Here is a 17,898-nt window from a genome sequence, read left to right on the forward strand (position 1 = left end):
CCTCCCATAGGACACACGAGGGACGCGGCCCGAGCAGAATATGAGGAATGGTTGGACAAGCTCCCACACACCCTGTGATAAGTTGAGAGGGTAAAGAGCTGCTCCGGTGCTCCACGACCAGGACATCTTCTCTCCAGCTCTACACTTTCCCTAGGAGGCGCGATCGGAAAGTCCCTTAAAGGGACAGTTCGCCTCTTTTGACATGAAGCTGTATGACATCCCATATCAGCAATATCATTTATGAACATCTTCTTACCCCCTGCTGCGTCCTGAGAGCAGAGTTCCAGCCTCGTTTTGGTGTTGACGAAGGTAGTCCGGCTAGTTGGCTGGGGTTTAAAAAATAAAGCGTTTTGCTTCTCAAAACAATATGCGTTCAACAGAGTAATACATTTGCATCACAAAATCGTTCTCCAGGAAAAAGTCAGACCTCACAATCTCTTGGCCCTATTTTCTCTCCCTTCGTATCACTGCCTGCTGCCGACAGCCGTACCTGTTACGGTGTTTGCTGCTCGTCTGTTGCTGATATGGGATGTCATACAGCTTCATGTCAAAAGAGGCGAACTATCCCTTTAATAAAGTTAAATAAGCACAGGAGTCTTAGAGGTGGAAGCAGTCTCTCCTGGTCCGTAAAACATCCAGCTGCCACAGCTGTTACTTTAAAGAACAGATCCATCAATAATAACATTACATTTCTGTGTTTTTAGGGTTAATTAGCTTCACTTCAGACTGTTTAATGTGAATTATTTACGACACATTTGGAAAACTCGCCAATCATTCAGAGATTTTTGTCATAAGATATATTTTCCTACATTTCTTCACATGGAAGCTCTTTTTCTTGACTTGTTTTGTGTAACTTTTGTTGCTGGATATACTCGTCTGTCCAGTTCTTCCTTGTGAGGCCGTGAGAAAATACCAGAACTAAGTTTTGGCAGCCAAGTCGCCAAGTTCCGGAAACCAGACGGAAGAAGAAGAAACTAGCAGTGCCAGGAATCATACGGGGAGTTTCTTTTATTCGGTCCAGAGTTCAGGAGGTGAAAGTCACCAGGAGAACACCGTCAGTAACTTCCTGTTTGGAGCTCCATCAGCAGCAGCCGGATGGTTCAAAGCTGCACAACGAAAGGACTCTCGAGTCAGAAAGAAGAAGACGTGCACTCATTGTTTTCTCAACACTTTCATTTGAAATCCAGCACACGCACAATCCAAAACAATGATAATAAATACAACCATCAAAAACCTTAAATACAGCTTCACATTTTACTGGATCGTGTGACAGGTGGAGGTGGGGCTGGGACAGGTGGAGGTGGGGCTGGGACAGGTGGAGGTGGGGCTGGGACAGGTGGAGGTGATACTGTGACAGGTGGAGGTGGGGCTGGGACAGGTGGAGGTGGGGCTGTGACAGGTGGAGGTGATCCTGGGACAGGTGGAGGTGGGGCTGTGACAGGTGGAGGTGATCCTGGGACAGGTGGAGGTGATCCTGGGACATGTGGAGGTGATCCTGGGACAGGTGGAGGTGATCCTGGGACAGGTGGAGGTGGGGCTGGAACAGGTGGAGGTGATCCTGGGACAGGTGGAGGTGGGGCTGGAACAGGTGGAGGTGATCCTGGGACAGGTGGAGGTGATCCTGTGACAGGTGGAGGTGATCCTGGGACAGGTGGAGGTGGGGCTGGAACAGGTGGAGGTGATCCTGGGACAGGTGGAGGTGATCCTGTGACAGGTGGAGGTGATCCTGGGACAGGTGGAGGTGGGGCTGGAACAGGTGGAGGTGATCCTGGGACAGGTGGAGGTGGGGCTGGAACAGGTGGAGGTGATCCTGGGACAGGTGGAGGTGATCCTGGGACATGTGGAGGTGATCCTGGGACAGGTGGAGGTGATCCTGGGACAGGTGGAGGTGGGGCTGGGACAGGTGGAGGTGATCCTGGGACAGGTGGAGGTGGGGCTGGGACAGGTGGAGGTGATCCTGTGACAGGTGGAGGTGGGGCTGGGACAGGTGGAGGTGGGGCTGGGACAGGTGGAGGTGATCCTGGGACAGGTGGAGGTGGGGCTGGAACAGGTGGAGGTGATCCTGGGACAGGTGGAGGTGATCCTGTGACAGGTGGAGGTGATCCTGGACAGGTGGAGGTGATCCTGGGACATGTGGAGGTGGGGCTGGGACAGGTGGAGGTGATCCTGGGACAGGTGGAGGTGATCCTGTGACAGGTGGAGGTGATCCTGGGACAGGTGGAGGTGGGGCTGGAACAGGTGGAGGTGATCCTGGGACAGGTGGAGGTGATCCTGTGACAGGTGGAGGTGATCCTGGGACAGGTGGAGGTGGGGCTGGAACAGGTGGAGGTGATCCTGGGACAGGTGGAGGTGATCCTGTGACAGGTGGAGGTGATCCTGGACAGGTGGAGGTGATCCTGGGACATGTGGAGGTGGGGCTGGGACAGGTGGAGGTGATCCTGGGACAGGTGGTGGGGCTGGAACAGTTGGAGGTGGGGCTGGGACAGGTGGAGGTGGGGCTGGGACAGGTGGAGGTGATCCTGGGACAGGTGGAGGTGGGGCTGGGACAGGTGGAGGTGATCCTGGGACAGGTGGAGGTGGGGCTGGGACAGGTGGAGGTGATCCTGGGACAGGTGGAGGTGATCCTGGGACAGGTGGAGGTGGGGCTGGGACAGGTGGAGGTGATCCTGGGACAGGTGGAGGTGGGGCTGGGACGTGGCTGGAATAGAGCCATGACAGCAGCCCAGGGTGTAAGGGATGACATAAGGGTAAGAAGGGCCCGAGAAGTTCGGTGGTGTGGAAGTATTTTGTTTTTTTGAAGTCTGACACCAAACAGAGTAGCGTGCACTGCGAGTTAGGCCGAGCGCACGTTCCGACAAAGACGGGGAATACCGCTAACGTATTTTCCGGAGTATAAGTCGCACTGTTTTTCATAGTTTGGCTGGTCCTGCGACTTATATATCAAAATATATATAATTGAACTTGTTTTTAAATGTTAATTTATACTGACTGACATGAACCAAAGAGTAAATATTGCCAGCTCTAGGCTACTGACAACTATACGCTAACAAAGGAAGCTAATCGCCTGCTGAAAGCAAGATGGCCGGAGCTGGAGGGACGAGTCCACAGGTGGGAGCTTGAACAACGTCCCTGATACTCTCCACGGAGATGAATATAAATGATTTTGCAGGCGGGCCTTCATGCGACGCTAAAGCCTCCAAGCCGAGGTCGACAAGGTCGAGTTCATTGAAAACAGGTCACTGAACACAAAATGTCACCGGATCATATCCTCAACAAGGACGAGGTCTGTTCTTGGTCTTGGATTTTGTGAAATAAATTTCTAAATAAGTGCGACTTATACTCCGGAAAATACGTTTTGAGTACCGAGGACGCAAGCTTTTTTGGATTATTATTAGATACTGGATTTTAATTCAAAAACACCCGTTCTGTTTTCATCTGAAACAGTTGGATAGTGTCACATGTCACGTTCAACTTTGACAGAAAATAAATATTTAATAAAAAAATTAACCTTCTGATATCTTCAAATTTCAATTAAGAGAAACAGGAAACATTTAAATTGATTGAACAAAATACTGATTTGTTTTATTTTGTGATATGACTTCCCATATCGCCCAGCCCGAGGTGGAGGTGTGACAGGTGGAGGTGATGGTGTTACTCAGAAAACGTTCACATCTTTTATTTCAACCTTCAGGAGGAGACGCTGCGTTCACGATCAAAACCGCACACACAACCACAAACGGCTGCGACACCACCTTTCTGCTCCACCTGTGGATTTACCTTCAGAAATCAGCTGATAGAAGAAGGGACACAAACACAGAACGAGACAAAGAACTCGGTGAAGAGTAATTTTTCACTATTTTCTGAGGATTTATGGACTAAAAAGGTAAATTCACTGATTTCTTCTGATAAAAAACAACCAGAAACAAACTTCTAAGGAGACGGTTTTAAACACCGTTTTCATTATTTAGTGAGCAGAATATTTAACTTTATAGGATCAAAGTCCAGTTTCTTTCAGATAAGATAACTCCTAAAGTAAGCAGTGCTCTGAATAAAGTTAATGTAATCCTAAACCTCAACAGAAGGCACGAATGGGCCCAGAGGACCGAACCCAGCCGAGCACATTTCTGATGGAAATACCACAGTGGAGCGCCGGCGTTTCTGACTGTGGGATGTTACTGGGAGCTCTGGTTTGACTCATGAAAGCAACATTATCAATGAGCTTCGGGTGAGCCGAGCTACAGTTGCAGCTTGACTGGGATATTTAACTGGACCATCACCTTAGTCCCAGTATACACCAGTATAACCAGTCCAGCTGAGTTCACCGCACAGACGCCGTCTTTAAGCTACTTTAACGGTGATTCTGTGAGAGGAGGCTGTGGCTGTAAAATCAGGATTTTATTAGAGCGGAGCGACAGGCTGGAAACGCTTTAAATGGGGCCGATTTACAGAAAATCTGTGCATTATAGAGCAGCTTTATGTGGAATTCAGCTGCTTAATAAACACTGAGACTTTACTGTTTTCACTCAGAGATGAAAAAGATGGAACTTTGGAGTCTTTATGCAGATTCGATCCCATCGTTGGGTGTTCTGAGAAGCCCAACGTGTTTAAACGCATTTTAAAAGTCGGGTTTTGGTTGAACTAAAACAACAATTTGAGTAACGTAAACGTGTTCAATGTAACTTTTACTTTGGCTCCTTAAAGTAAAGTGAAGAGCGCTCAAAAATATTAAAAAAAGACGATTATCAGATCAGATTTAGCGTTTCTCTCTTCTCATGATATGAAATATAAAATTGGACAAATCTGATGGTTTTCATGAAGATTAAAAATCTAAACGTGTCAAAAGAGTTCAGTGACGGCAGAAATATGACGCAGCTGTAATTTTCTGACAAAGTTCAGCTGCTAAAAACGTGGATATGCAACCAAATCCACACGATTACAGCCCGATGTGTCTCCGTTTTAAGAACTTTGTGTCAACTTTAAAGGGTCATTCCCAACGAATAGAGTTGGTGTGGCTCCACGTGAATCATTTTAAAATGTTTACCTTCAGTCTGACTGAGAGAAAACAAGGAAATTAGCTGCCTGGAACCAACACTTTTCTTCCTGTTTCAAGGTTCTCTGTTTCGTTAGAATAAAGGAAGTTTAATAGTGGAAAGCATTGATGTGAAATAAAGCAGAACTGTCCTTTAAGTTACAGATGTGACTCCAGTCTGCTGGTGAGGACAAAACAACGATCCACCGCACGCCATCGTGTTATCAAAAAGAAGGAGCCGCGTTTGTGAGTCCCAACAACAAACCGAGTGAAAGGGATCAGGAGTCGTACAAAAGGAGAGAGCTGAGGACCGAGCCGGGACGGGGACGCTCTGTCCTCGGAGGATGACTCAGTACGGACGACCCCGCCGCTCCTGCCTGCGATCCCCCCTGAAACAAAAGCACAACGATGACCTCATCAGCATCCGGCCAATGAGCTGCGGGACAGTAATAATCAGGGGTGGGCCGGTCGCGTTCAGCACCAGAAAGACTCATTTAGTCCTCCTGCAGAGCTGGGGAGGTGTTGCCATGGATACAGCCACATCAGACCAGGCTTTTAGCCTCTACTTGTTTACCTTTTGGAAATTTAAACACCTAAATGTGCTCCTATTGATCCCCTTCTGCAACATAACCCTGACCCAACCCGTGGAACGTTTAAACCAGAGATACTCATTGCACGGCTCGCACTCGCATAGTAGCTTATAACAATATGGTAACAATAACAATACATTTCAAATAACATACAGCAAATACTGCACAGTATTAGGTATTTTTATTAAGTTTGCGTTTTTGTAGTATTAGGTGTTTTTATTAAGTATTAATTAAGGCTTAATGGTGTTTCCCAAAGGGGGCTCTGTTAAACCTGGCAACGCAGCCCGCTTAAACCACCTCACACTTGACCGCAGAGCACGCTAGCTTTAGCCAGCGCGAGATGCCGGCACCATGGATCGGTTTTTTACTAAAAAAGGGCAAAAACCAGCACAAAAACCAGCACAAAAACCATGCTCATCCCGAATGTCTCACTATGATTACAACAACAAACTACAAATACAACATGAAGAAAGTCGAGGACATGCACGCCAGCTTCCACTCATCCCAGTATTAAGGTAAATGTGGTCTGAATTGAAAATGTATTGGCTGTGTTGTTTCTTTTTCTGTGGGATGTTTTATATGTAGAAATGCATATTTGCAAAAGGGGACTTTAGTATGTTGTGGTAAAAGTGGCTCTAACCTTGATTTTGCTGCCAATGTGGCTCTTGTGAAAAAAATAGTGAGTATCACTGGTTTAAACGTATCTTTGCTTTACATTTTTAACATCTTTTTAATCTAAATCTTTCTACATCCAAGAGCTGAAGAACAACATTTCACAGTCAAACCTCTGTGGGGGGCACAGGGTTTCCCCATGTCCCGGTATAACGGCTAATATTATCAACTGGTAGTTAAACACGGTAGAATTTGGAGAGCAGATTGGATGAGCAGCGATTCTGCTTTATTAAAGTTTGAATATGTTGTATGCAGGAGGGAAGAGGGAGGAAGTGATGGGTTCAGATTTAGAGGCAGAGCTGCGTCTAACAGTGGAAACAATGGACGCCATGTTTTCTGAATATATTGCCCAGAGGAAGAAGGTAAACGATGAACAGGAGGGGCCCCAGGACAGAGCCCTGGGGCACACCGCTGCTGACTGGGGAGGGCTGGGATTGGCTGAGAACCAGAGCTGTTCATAGTTGTTGTTTATACCAACAGAAGTTAGACGGTTGTGAGATTTAGTTTAACAATAAAAAGCTTAACTTTAATAAACATTTAGACGGACAAAAAAAAAAAACCTGTGTATAACATGCTGTGAATGATTCTTACTTCATAAGGAAAATATATAGCAGCTTTTCTCTGTCTGTATTCTACTTATTTTGAATAAAATAGTCCTTAAGTAACCCCACAAGTTTAGTTTCCCGCCATCGTTATTAAAGCAGCCGATTGAAGTCCGTCTTAAGTTATTAACTTTGTTAATCCGGCGTAAAGTGACCGTGACGGTCAGCATCACAGCAGCTTAACATGCTAATAATCATGATGTGAAACTGTAAAATATGAACTTTTAGAGGCTTAAATCCCTCAACAGTTGGTTTCATTAGTTCTGGGACAAAGAGGTGAACATGAGCCCGTCTCAGCTTTAATAAAACCGGTTTAAATGACCTCATCAGCCTGTTTTCTCTCTCTGTGCTGAATGACTTGGTGACTTTAAGGCGTGCGGCCTCTGATAATCTGCGTTTCGTTTGGGGGTATCAGACCTTGCGTCCATCTTTCCGGGACCGTATCCTCCGTGGTCGCCTCCGTGGTCGCCTCCTCGGCCTCCTCTGAAGCCACCGCGGTCGCCGCCTCGACCCCTGAAGCCACCGCGGTCGAACCCCCCCCGGCGCTCCCCGCCGTAACCTCCTGTAACATAAGCTGGAATGAGCTCCGACACATCAGGAGCTGCGTGATGGCTGTAAGCGGCGAGGAGACAGACTGTGTTTAACCTCTGTCCATGGGGGGCGTCCCACCGCCGTCCTCAGGCTTCGGATCTTTGCACTGATTGCACTCGTTACGCCAAGAGAAGTTCATGTTGCCACAGTCACTGAGGAGAAATGAGCAGAGACGAGTTATTTATGAACAAATAAACTGAGCTGTTCATACTTCCGTACTCACGGGTTTGAACACTTCCAGTCTCCTGCTCTTTGCTGCCCGCCGCCGCCGTTTCCTCCGTTTCCTCCATTTCCTCCTGGGAAACCGCCGCCTCGGCCCCCTCCGAATCCTCCCCGACCCATCGGCCCTACAGAACAGACCCACAGCAGTCATGTGCGTGTTGGATAATCCTTATAAGTAGAGCTGGGCGAGTTAACTTGTTAATTATTTAACGCAGATAAATATTTCATCACGCATTAACGCAGATATTATTTTTTTATTATTTTTATTAAAAAAACAAAAAAAAAAATTTGGGGGGGGCTTTTGTGCCTTTAATGGAAAGTTCAGAGAGACAGGAAGCGGGGGGCAGAGAGAGGGGGAACAACACGCAGCACATGGCCGAACCGGGGCCAGCTGCAGCGAGGACTATAGCCTCTGTACATGGGGCGCCTGCTCAGCCCACTACGCCACAGACCACATCTGTTTTATTAGGGACCGAGCAGTTTCACTGCTGTATCTGTATGAGTTCATCTATATTCTTATTCTTATTCTTTGCAAAAGGTGCTCGAAAACTCTTGAAATTTTGCGAGCGCCATGTGCCAGTCAACGACATGAAAGAATCTAAACTTTATATTTTTGGGAGTCGCTCATTGACTCTGTAGCGCCCCCTACGATGCTTAAAAATGGCCCCCGCATTGGGGTTAGTTTCGCGTAGGATGACGAAATTCGGTACACTCATTCATCATGCCCAGACGCACAAAAAAGTCTCAGGCCGCCATGGTCCCACGTCCACAGGAAGGCGGCCATTTTGGATGGAAAGTGAGTTTTCGTGCCATTTTTGACCGATTCCACGATTGAACTTGTCCTACAGATTTAATGCTACAGACTTCAAACTTCACCAGGTTACTCCTAAGACATGGGGGGAAGAAAAATCTTGAGAAACTTTTCAAAACTCTGAACGGTGTGGGCGTGGCCAGGCGGTGACAATCGTGTGATGGTGTTTGTGATTTGAAAGCCTTATCATCAGCGTAAGGTCATGAAATTTGGCACACACGTCCACCCTGTCGACCTCGTACGTATGTAAAGGGTATCGTGTGTAGGCGGAGCAAAATGGCTCAGTGGTGCCCCCTAGAAATTTTCAAAAACCCCTCCACGTTGGGGTTATTATGTGCTCGTACAGACGCAGAGGGTATCGTGCGTGTGGGCAGAGCTGCAGCTCCAGCGTCCAGCGCATGCCCAACGTGCGCACATCCCAACGTACGCACACCTCGGTCCTGCTCACAGCTGCTTGCAGCTTTCTAGTTATTTATTTTATTTTGTAAAAGTCTGTTGCTCACAGGCTTTTATTTTGTAAAAGTCTGCTGCTGTCTGCTGTGGAACAGGAAAAGAAAGTAATCGGCGGATCCACCAAACATGGAGAAGGGTACGGAACTTTTACTCGGCCATTTTCATGTTAAAGTTCTTCCAGACGGCGGAGTCGACAGAACCAAAGTCATCTGTAAACTCTGCCAAGTTGAATTGTCTTCTCAGCGTAGTAGTTCCAGTCTAAAATATCACTTAAAGGCAAAACACACAACTGATAGCAGCAAGTCATTCAAGGAAACAGACAGTGGAGCGAGGCTTCTACATAAAAACTACAGAAAGATGCTGATGTTAAAAGTGTGTTTGCACAACAAATGTTATGGCACTTTCATTCATATGGCAGCACATTTAAAATAAAGCTAAATGCTAAAAGCTATACACTACTTTTGGATTCATTTTTGGATTCTGCGTACAAATGCGATTAATCGTGATGAATCAGGGAAATCATGTGATTAATTAGATTAAACATTTTAATCGTTGCCCAGCCCTACTTATAAGTGATTTAAAATCAGGCTATGAGATGCGACCTTGGTCACTAAAAACGAGTTTAACGAGATGAAAGTTCACCTCCTCGTCCGCGGCCTCCTCTCATTCCGCCTCGGCCTCCAAAGTCTGCCCTGCGGGTGGCGAAGGACACCTTGATTGGGTTTCCGTTGAAGTCTTTCCCTGAGAAGGAGATGGTTTAATTCACATAAAAGCCGTATAAAAACACCCAAACCGCAGATCAACGAAGGTAAAGAAGTCACCGTCAAACCAGTCGATGGCAGCCTTGGCTGAGGGGGGGTCGTCGAAGGAAACCGTGGCCTCCCCCTTCAGCTTCCCCGTCTCTCTGTCGGTGTACAGGTTGATCATGGGCAGCCCGGTCTTCTTGTTGACCTAAGAGGAAGGATTCTGGATTAAATCAAACAACCCAAACGTTCAGGTTATTCCGGCTAAACAATGTTTAAATGTGTTGAAAATGTCTGAAATTTACTTTAGAAAACGGTCGTTCATGTGAAGGAATCGATTTTGAAAAGGAAATTATGAGCCAAAATGTCTGTTTAACACAACAAATTCATAGAAAAAAGTCCAAAAACGACTTTGATAAGTTCCCTTTTTCACAGGGAAAAGACGAGATAAGGATCAGAACACGAAGAACGAGACGGAAACCTTAATGATGCCGATCTGCTTGAAGAAGTCGGCCACCAATTCCACCGTGTAGTCGTCTCCGAGGCCTTGGACGAAGATGGTGTTGTTGTCAGAGTTATCCTGGTCTTGCACTGATGGAGGATGTAAAAGGAGGATTATTTTAAAAAAAGAAGCTAAAAGAGCATCAGAGTGAAAACTAATTAGGATGACAATCTTATCAGGACTGAGTTTCTCAGACTGAAACTAAAAGGTGAACTCTGTCAGCTTTGCATCATATTTTAGTTGATGTTACATTTGATATGATGTAAGAAACTAGATTAAAACAGCTGATCCTGGAATAATACGACATTTTGTGGAAGATTTTGTGGAAATATTTGGGGTTATTATTGGGATCCAGTGGCTTCAGAAAGTATTCGGACCTTCTTCACTTCTTTTTAAATCAACGCTCATCATGAAAAACTGAAATATCCCTTTAACATAAGTGTCCAACAACACTTTAAATTAAAGCCTCCTGTTTCTGTTGAGTGTTGCTGAGATGTTTCTACTCCCTGATCAGAGTCCAGCTGTGGTAAATCGCACTGATTGGATGTGATGTGGGAAGGTAAACTCCTCTTTACTGAAGGTCAAAGGAGCTGATCTGAGGAGGGCTTCAAAAAGCCCAGCGACCTCCAGAAGAAGAAGAAGAAGCCGGACAAACTGAGCAATCGAGGGCCCTAAGCCTGATTTATGGTCGTCCGGGAAAGGCAACGAAGACCCTCCCGGAGACGCTCTCCGTCGCTTCCCATCTATCCATTGAGGCGGCGGAGACTCGCGGAGACCGCAAGGCCTGTGATCGGTCGGCTAACGACATCATATCCGGAATCACTTTTCCGGTTTAGCTCCTTCCTCTCAGAACAACAACGCCGCCATCTTTGAAAGAGTTTACTGTGTGCCGGTCAACATTTGGTCAAAATTATTTGCATTTCAACATCAACAAACTCCAACTCCAACAACAGTCTTTCTCTCTCGGTCGCCATCGTTCACTGTGAGGAGTGGAACGGAGCCGGAAGGTGAACAACCAATCAAATAGCCTAGAAATCTAGACGCCCCTAGCGACCGCAAATGGAATTTGCTCCCGGGCGCAGTCTAGTCAGTTGTGGTCGTTTTGCGAGGCTGAAAATCGAAACTTAATCGGACCAATCAAATCGTGAGGAGCGGGGTCGGAGGCCGGGCTACCTAATGACGACAGAGGTGCGACTTTTCAGTGTGTAGTTCCAGAGAGAGCTAAACAGTGGCTGCGCCCAGCGAACAGTCTTTCGATTTGGCTTTGGCAGCGACTCTAGAAGATTTAAATATACATTTTTCTTTGCGAGACGAACAGATAACTGCACTTAAGTTTTTCTTGAAAAAAAAGGACGTTTTCGGAGTTTTGCCCACCGGGTGCGGTAAAAGTTTAATTTACCAGCTTGCTCCGTTGGTGGGACGACGCTCTGATTGGTTGTTGCGCCATCCTATTGCGTGGCGTTGAGTGCAGAGGCAACTTAAAGCTGCAGTCTGCAACTCTTTTTCAAGCATAATGCCTGGAACTGTCCGGGGATTCTGAAAGTAGTACATTAAATACCCCAATACAAAAAAAAAAGAGTTCTCTAGGTCCCCTATATGTCCCGCTAGGTCCCTCCAAAGCCAGCAGGTTTGTTTACAAAATTGCAGACCGGACCGGTAAAAGGTAACCAATCAGGTTTACGAGCTGGGCTCTGCTGCCTGTCAATCACCGATTGTGCACGCGCGATACAAGGTAGGCTCGTCCCCACGCTTATTTATCTAGACTATTGAACTTCATTACGGGCTTAAAATGCCAAAAAGTATGACTTTACGTATGACAACAACAAATCTTGCAGACTGCAGCTTTAACAGACAACCGTTTATCCCGCCCACACTGCTATCCAGCGTCACTAGACCCCTGTACAGCTTTTTGCTGTACGGGTCTGGCTTGCTAGGCTACCAATCAAGCACTTTCACCATAGACGTAAGAGATTGGGTCGTCTAACGTAGCGCCGCCTACTGATCGGGAGGTGAACTGCCTTGGGTATCCGACATCCCCGACGGAGAACTTCGAAAGGTTTAACAGCCTCTGCGTGACCACAGAGTCGGATTGACGGATAGAGATGAAGAAGCATACCGAGGCCTTTAGTGGGAGAGGTGACCGAGAGGCCGATGGTCACTCTGAGCTCCAGAGCGGAGATGGGATGAAGGAAAACCATCGATCCGGGCCGAGCGGCGAGAAGCCAGAGAACACATGAACGCAGCTGAAGGACTCTCAGGCTGCGAGGAACGAGGTTCTCTGGTCTGATGAAACCAAGATTGAACCGTTTGGCCTCTTTTTTAAACTTTATGTCCGTAGGAAACCGGGCGCCGCTCGTCACCTGCAGAAAACCATCCCAACAGTGAAGCACGGTGGCGGCAGCGTCATGCTGTGGGGGCGTTTTTCAGCAGCAGGATTGAGGGAAAGTGCAGAGATCTCCTCACCTTCCAGCATGATGATGATGACCCTAAAGCACACAGGAGTGGCTTCACAAATCTGACCTTTAACCCCATCGAGCATCTCTGGAGAGACCTGAACATGGCGTCCACCGGCGGTCCCCATCCAACCTGACTCAGCTCGGGAGGATTTCCAAAGAAAAAATGTCAGAAAATCCTCCGATCCACACCCAAAAAGCCTCGAGGCTCCAAAAAACTTCTATTAATGAGATATTTCAGCTTCTTCTTTTTAATAAACCAACTTTTTAAGTCTTTTTAAGTCTCCCAAAACACTGGAGATTGGACTGAAGACAAGATTCGGTGCAATCTGTTGGTTTCCTTAGCTGGGAAATTGTTTTTGAATTGGCTCTATATGAATGAATTGGATTATTTTATAAATAATTATGATTACAATTAATTGAATTCCAATTGGCTTGAATTGGACTTTATTATTTAAGTGCCTTGAGATGACATTTGTTGTATTTGGCGCTATATAAATAAAAATGAATTGAATTGAACTTTGTTTTTACGATGTAACGAGCGTAGATTAATAAGAACAAGGAAGAATTTAAATGATCGGAGCATCAGGCTGCAACAGAACAAAGAGGAAACGAAAGTGAACGGGGGGTCTGAGAGTTTCCTGAAGCCGCCGTAACATCTGTGGGAGTCCTCTGGTTTCACAGCCCACTCCTAAAGGGAGCTATGTGGGAGGAAGGTGGGAAGTTACCGCTGTTATCATCCAAGTAAAAGGGGGCCAGAACATTTATTTCAGGCATTTACTGTCCGTGAAGCAGAGTCAAAGCATGCACTGTTGTATGGTTACCACACGTGGGAGGTAGCCAAGGTAACCGTTTGGTTCCAGATGGGGGTCAAAAAGGTCTTTATCACCAGGATATAAAAGCTTTAGACTTTAGGGGGAGGTGGGATTTAACCTTATAGCATCCAAGCATAAGAATAATCATTGAAAAAAATCATTTTGGCTCTTCTTGCATCTTTTTGGGGGGGAATAAACCAATATTTTTGGAATTTTTGGAATTGGGCTATTTTTGTTAATTTTAGGCAATGTTGCATATTTGCAACTGTGGGCTTTCCTGATTAATTTTGTAATAATACAATTTGGAGACCAGGGGTCCGTTTCACGTAGCAGGTTCAACCAACTCTGAGTCTATTCCTGATCTCTGAGTTGATCTACTCTGAGATAGAAAACTCTGAGTTTTCGGTTCCAGAAACGCTGATTTGAGTGAGTTTAATCAACTCTGAGTAAGTTCACCTTGAGTTTAGCGCGTGCACCACAACTTTAAAAAGCCAGCATCAATGGAGCCCCGATTCGACGAGTCACCATGGCAACGGGGAAGAGGAGGGGCTACGTTTTTCACCAACCTCGAATTGGAAATCTTAATGCGCTCATACGGCGAGTTTCAATACGTTTTTAGAAATAAGTGCAACACCGTTGCAGCAGCAAAAGTGTAAGTTTAAATGTAGTCCTTTGCAATAACAATAATATTACAGGGAAACTGCTTGAATGGTAGCCCATTCATTTATTTCATTTAGGTGCAATCCCGCGGGGGAGAAGCGCTCTTGGCAGCAGTTTAAGATTAAATATAAAAACATTGTTCAAACAGGTGAGACCTCGGCATGGAGGTACCTCATTCTGATCATGTTTTACACTGTAAAGTAAATATTAAGTGGCTATTTGACTGTGCAGTTATTTTATTCCCAACATAATGCTGTTTTCACACACATAAACTATGTCTTCTCATCTATACCATCCATCCATCCATTATCTATACACCGCTGAATCCGTCAGTCGGGTCGCGGGGGGGCTGGAGCCTATCCCAGCGGTCAATGGGCGAGAGGCGGGGTACACCCTGGACAGGCCGCCAGTCCATCACAGGGCCACATAGAGACAAACGAGACAAACAACCATACACACACACAGTCACTCCGAAGGACAATTTAGAGTCATCATCTATATCATGTTCTGTTAAATAATTAAGCCTATTTAAACTAACACAGACTTCTACTGAGCCAACAGAAAGAAGGCAGATGCCCGTAAAACGGGTGGTGCCCAGCACCGCCACCTCTAACGGGAGGCCAGTGGCTGAGGGAATCCACCCCCAAGAGACAAGTGCCTTTATAAAATATAATAGGCGTAGCCTATATATGTCTTTTTTAAGCCTATTCATACAAATATTTATTTGTCTTTTATGTCTTTTTTTTTTCTTTTGTCCCAACACATTCTGATGGTGCCGCTCAAAAAGATAATTGTCTGTCAATGCAAAAATCTATGCGCGGTCTGATAACCATCTCCGACGAATATTTAATTCTCTGCGCAATAATGCTGCACCTTCATCCACGGGATCGTTGATAAACGGACATGTTCGTGAAAAAAGTCGCCTCCTACTGTGCCTAATGGACTTATAGAAGTAGAAGAACTCGCTCTGCTGACTGAATGAATGAGGAAATCAAATGGCGTGTGTGGCTGAAAGAGGGCGGAGACAGAGAGAAACTCAAGGTTTCTTGAGTAAAACCTGGTCCCGACCAGGTTAGGTTCAGAGAGTCTGTTACTCCGGTAACTGACCGTGAGGTTAAGTTACCTCTCTTTGTGAAACAGGCTAGAGTTACCCCTCTTTCTCTGGGTTGACTTACCTCCCTTTGTGAAACGGAAAACTCAGGGTTTCCCTCATTTCAGGGTTAACCAACTCAGAGTTTTCACTAAACCTGCTACGTGAAACGGACCCCTGAGTTCCCATTAGCGCTGTGAGAGGTGGACAAAGCAGACCACACCAAACGAGACCAGAACCAACTAGAACAGACCACCGCAAAGCAGAGTGTAATTCACTGAGCCGAGAAAATAACTGCTGTGACAACTGTCGGCACATAAAATGTAATGTAAAAAAATATTACACATGAATGTAAATAATGTATGTAAATTAAAAAAAATCAAATAATGTAATGTAAATAAAAATATAAATAAAAATATAATGTAAATAAATGATGTAAATAACAGGGTGCTTGCTCTTTTTCCAAAATAAAATTCAGGACTTTTTCCAGACTTTTTTAAAACTGATACTTTTTTTCCCCCAAGACCTTAACTCTATGTACTTGTAACTTGTCTGCCTACTGCCTACTTCATTGGTTGAGATTGTACCAACTGTGTTTATTAGAAATGTTCATTTTTATAGGCTAGTATTCAATGAACAAATGCATTATTCACAGTAAATTATGCTTTTACTGATGAAAATGTTTCAAAAATAAAAATCACAAGTACATGAATTTCACATCAAACAAGTGTCACAAAAACTATCTATAAAAAAAAAATGAATGGATGGATGATTGTATGTAGAATTCAGTCTCAGTTAGTAAAATGATAGTTTTATAGCCTACCTTCCTATTTCTCATTTCACAATGCCTTTGAGCATACTGTAACATTCTACCATACATTTATTTTCCATACTTTATTAAGACTTTCACACAAAATTCAACACTTTTCAAGGTCTGGAAAACAGTGCTTCAAAATTCCATACTTATTAAGACTTTCAAGACTTGTGCAAGCACCCTGTTTATATAAAAAGCTTGTTGCATATCTGCAACTGTGGGTGCTACGAGGTTAAATGGGGGCTTATCAGCGGCCGGAGGAACACGACGTCACATAAATGGTTTTGTGAGAAGCTGAACAGAAAGCAGAAAAACAAACGTACTGAAGCCGGGTCCTCCGGGTTCTCCGGGTCCCTGTCCCGGGTCTCTCGGTCCTTCGGAGGACAGAAAACAACCGTGAGCCGTTCTGACAGCACTGTGAACCACTTTCACTTATTTCTGCTCAACAGTGACATCATTGTGCTTCTGCTCTGTGTGTGTGATGCGAGCCGTTTACCACGACCAGCACGTGTCATCGCTCATTAAACGGACATTTCGGGGCAAAAAGTGCCCGACGGAGGTCACGGTTACCAGCTTACAAACCAAGATTTGAGCCACTGCCTTTGAGTTAACTCCCTGCAGGTTGGTGGGTTCCTGCAGCTTGTTTGTTCCAGTCCGTGCACACCTGACACTTCCTGTGGAGCCGTGCACACCGGGCTGATGTTGTAAACCACGTCCAACGCACCGAAACGCAGCCGACACAGTTATCCGTGTCACCGATTACTCCGGTGTTCCACTCAGCTCAAAAAGAAAGTGTTTAAGATCCCGAGAACTCGGCTGAACCCTTTATTGGCACCTTGATTCACCAGAACATCTGGATAAATGTTGCTTCTGTTCGTCCCTGTGACTCCGTCACAAACGGGTGAAACACCCGATCGTTTCACGGCTCCTTCTTCTGAAATATGCAGCCGTTCTTCCATCGTCAACATCAACTCAAAGCTTTACGAGACAACAATAAATAAGTATATTTTTAATCAAATTATACTTATTTTTGGTGGGTTTTTACTCTTTTTATTCGATGGTAAAGTGTTTTTCTTGAACACAGTCATGACTCAGCTGTGAGGAAACACCATTTTTATCAAATGTTTTATAAAAATAAACAGCAGAAGCCTCACGGCCCCCTGCCTCCCCCCTGCCTCACCCCTGCCTCACCCCTGCAGATTTCACACTTTCACCCGTGAAACACTCGTTATTTGTCTCTGACCTGAGCAGGTTAAGGTCACACCGTTGTGCATTAGCTCTGCTGAAGTTTTAAAATGTTTTGTTGGATGAAAACACGTTCACGCCGGTCAGTTTCTGGTTTTTAAATATCATAAATATCAAACTTTGAAGTTGGTCATCGTTGGTGTCGTGGAGCTTCCAGGTTCCTTTTGGGTGAGCAGATGTGTCTAAACTTTGACTGGTACCGTTCACCAGCAGCCACACCACAGATTTTTAAGCATTTATTGTGCGAGTTGGGTCCAGAACTGAGGGAAATATCTGGTCTGCCGGGACAACAGAGCCCGACAGAGAGCAGAGGATTATCATGAAGGACCCTCGTCGCTTCGTCACACTATCCCAGCCTCTTATCCACCAAACCGTGGCCACACCACCAAATCAGAGGCTCAGAAAAAGCTTCTGTTCTCTGAACCATCAGCCTTCTCTGGCGGATTATTCAGCTGATAGTTTGCACGTCGGCGTGTTTACTCTGAGCAGGTTATACCCAACATTTAAACTCTGACGGCTCACATTTGGTAACCAGTTACGTCCTTGAACCGGCACCGATGGAAGCCGCCCTCCACCCGAGACACTTTGACTAACTTCGTGCTGTTG

The 17,898-nt window shown here is 45.6% G+C and overlaps 1 protein-coding gene across 2 annotated transcripts in view; it reads right to left on the reverse strand.

The window, feature by feature from the left end:
- Positions 1-4,209: 4,209 nt before the first annotated feature.
- Positions 4,210-17,898, reverse strand: part of fus (FUS RNA binding protein) — a 29,773-nt gene continuing 16,084 nt past the window's right edge. The window contains exons 8-15 of one of the 2 annotated variants that reach the window (XM_075453366.1): positions 16,371-16,421; positions 10,195-10,304; positions 9,792-9,921; positions 9,613-9,711; positions 7,708-7,831; positions 7,539-7,636; positions 7,311-7,455; positions 4,210-5,418 (exon numbers count right to left, since the gene is read on the reverse strand). In XM_075453366.1, coding sequence (XP_075309481.1) covers positions 5,379-5,418; positions 7,311-7,455; positions 7,539-7,636; positions 7,708-7,831; positions 9,613-9,711; positions 9,792-9,921; positions 10,195-10,304; positions 16,371-16,421 — 797 coding nt within the window. In that variant the 3' untranslated portion in view covers positions 4,210-5,378. The remainder of the gene's footprint in view (positions 5,419-7,310; positions 7,456-7,538; positions 7,637-7,707; positions 7,832-9,612; positions 9,712-9,791; positions 9,922-10,194; positions 10,305-16,370; positions 16,422-17,898) is intronic. The other variant, XM_075453367.1, reaches the window with a different exon arrangement.

This window comes from Odontesthes bonariensis, chromosome 21 (assembly GCF_027942865.1).
Source record: "Odontesthes bonariensis isolate fOdoBon6 chromosome 21, fOdoBon6.hap1, whole genome shotgun sequence".
Taxonomy (NCBI): Eukaryota; Metazoa; Chordata; class Actinopteri; order Atheriniformes; family Atherinopsidae; genus Odontesthes; species Odontesthes bonariensis.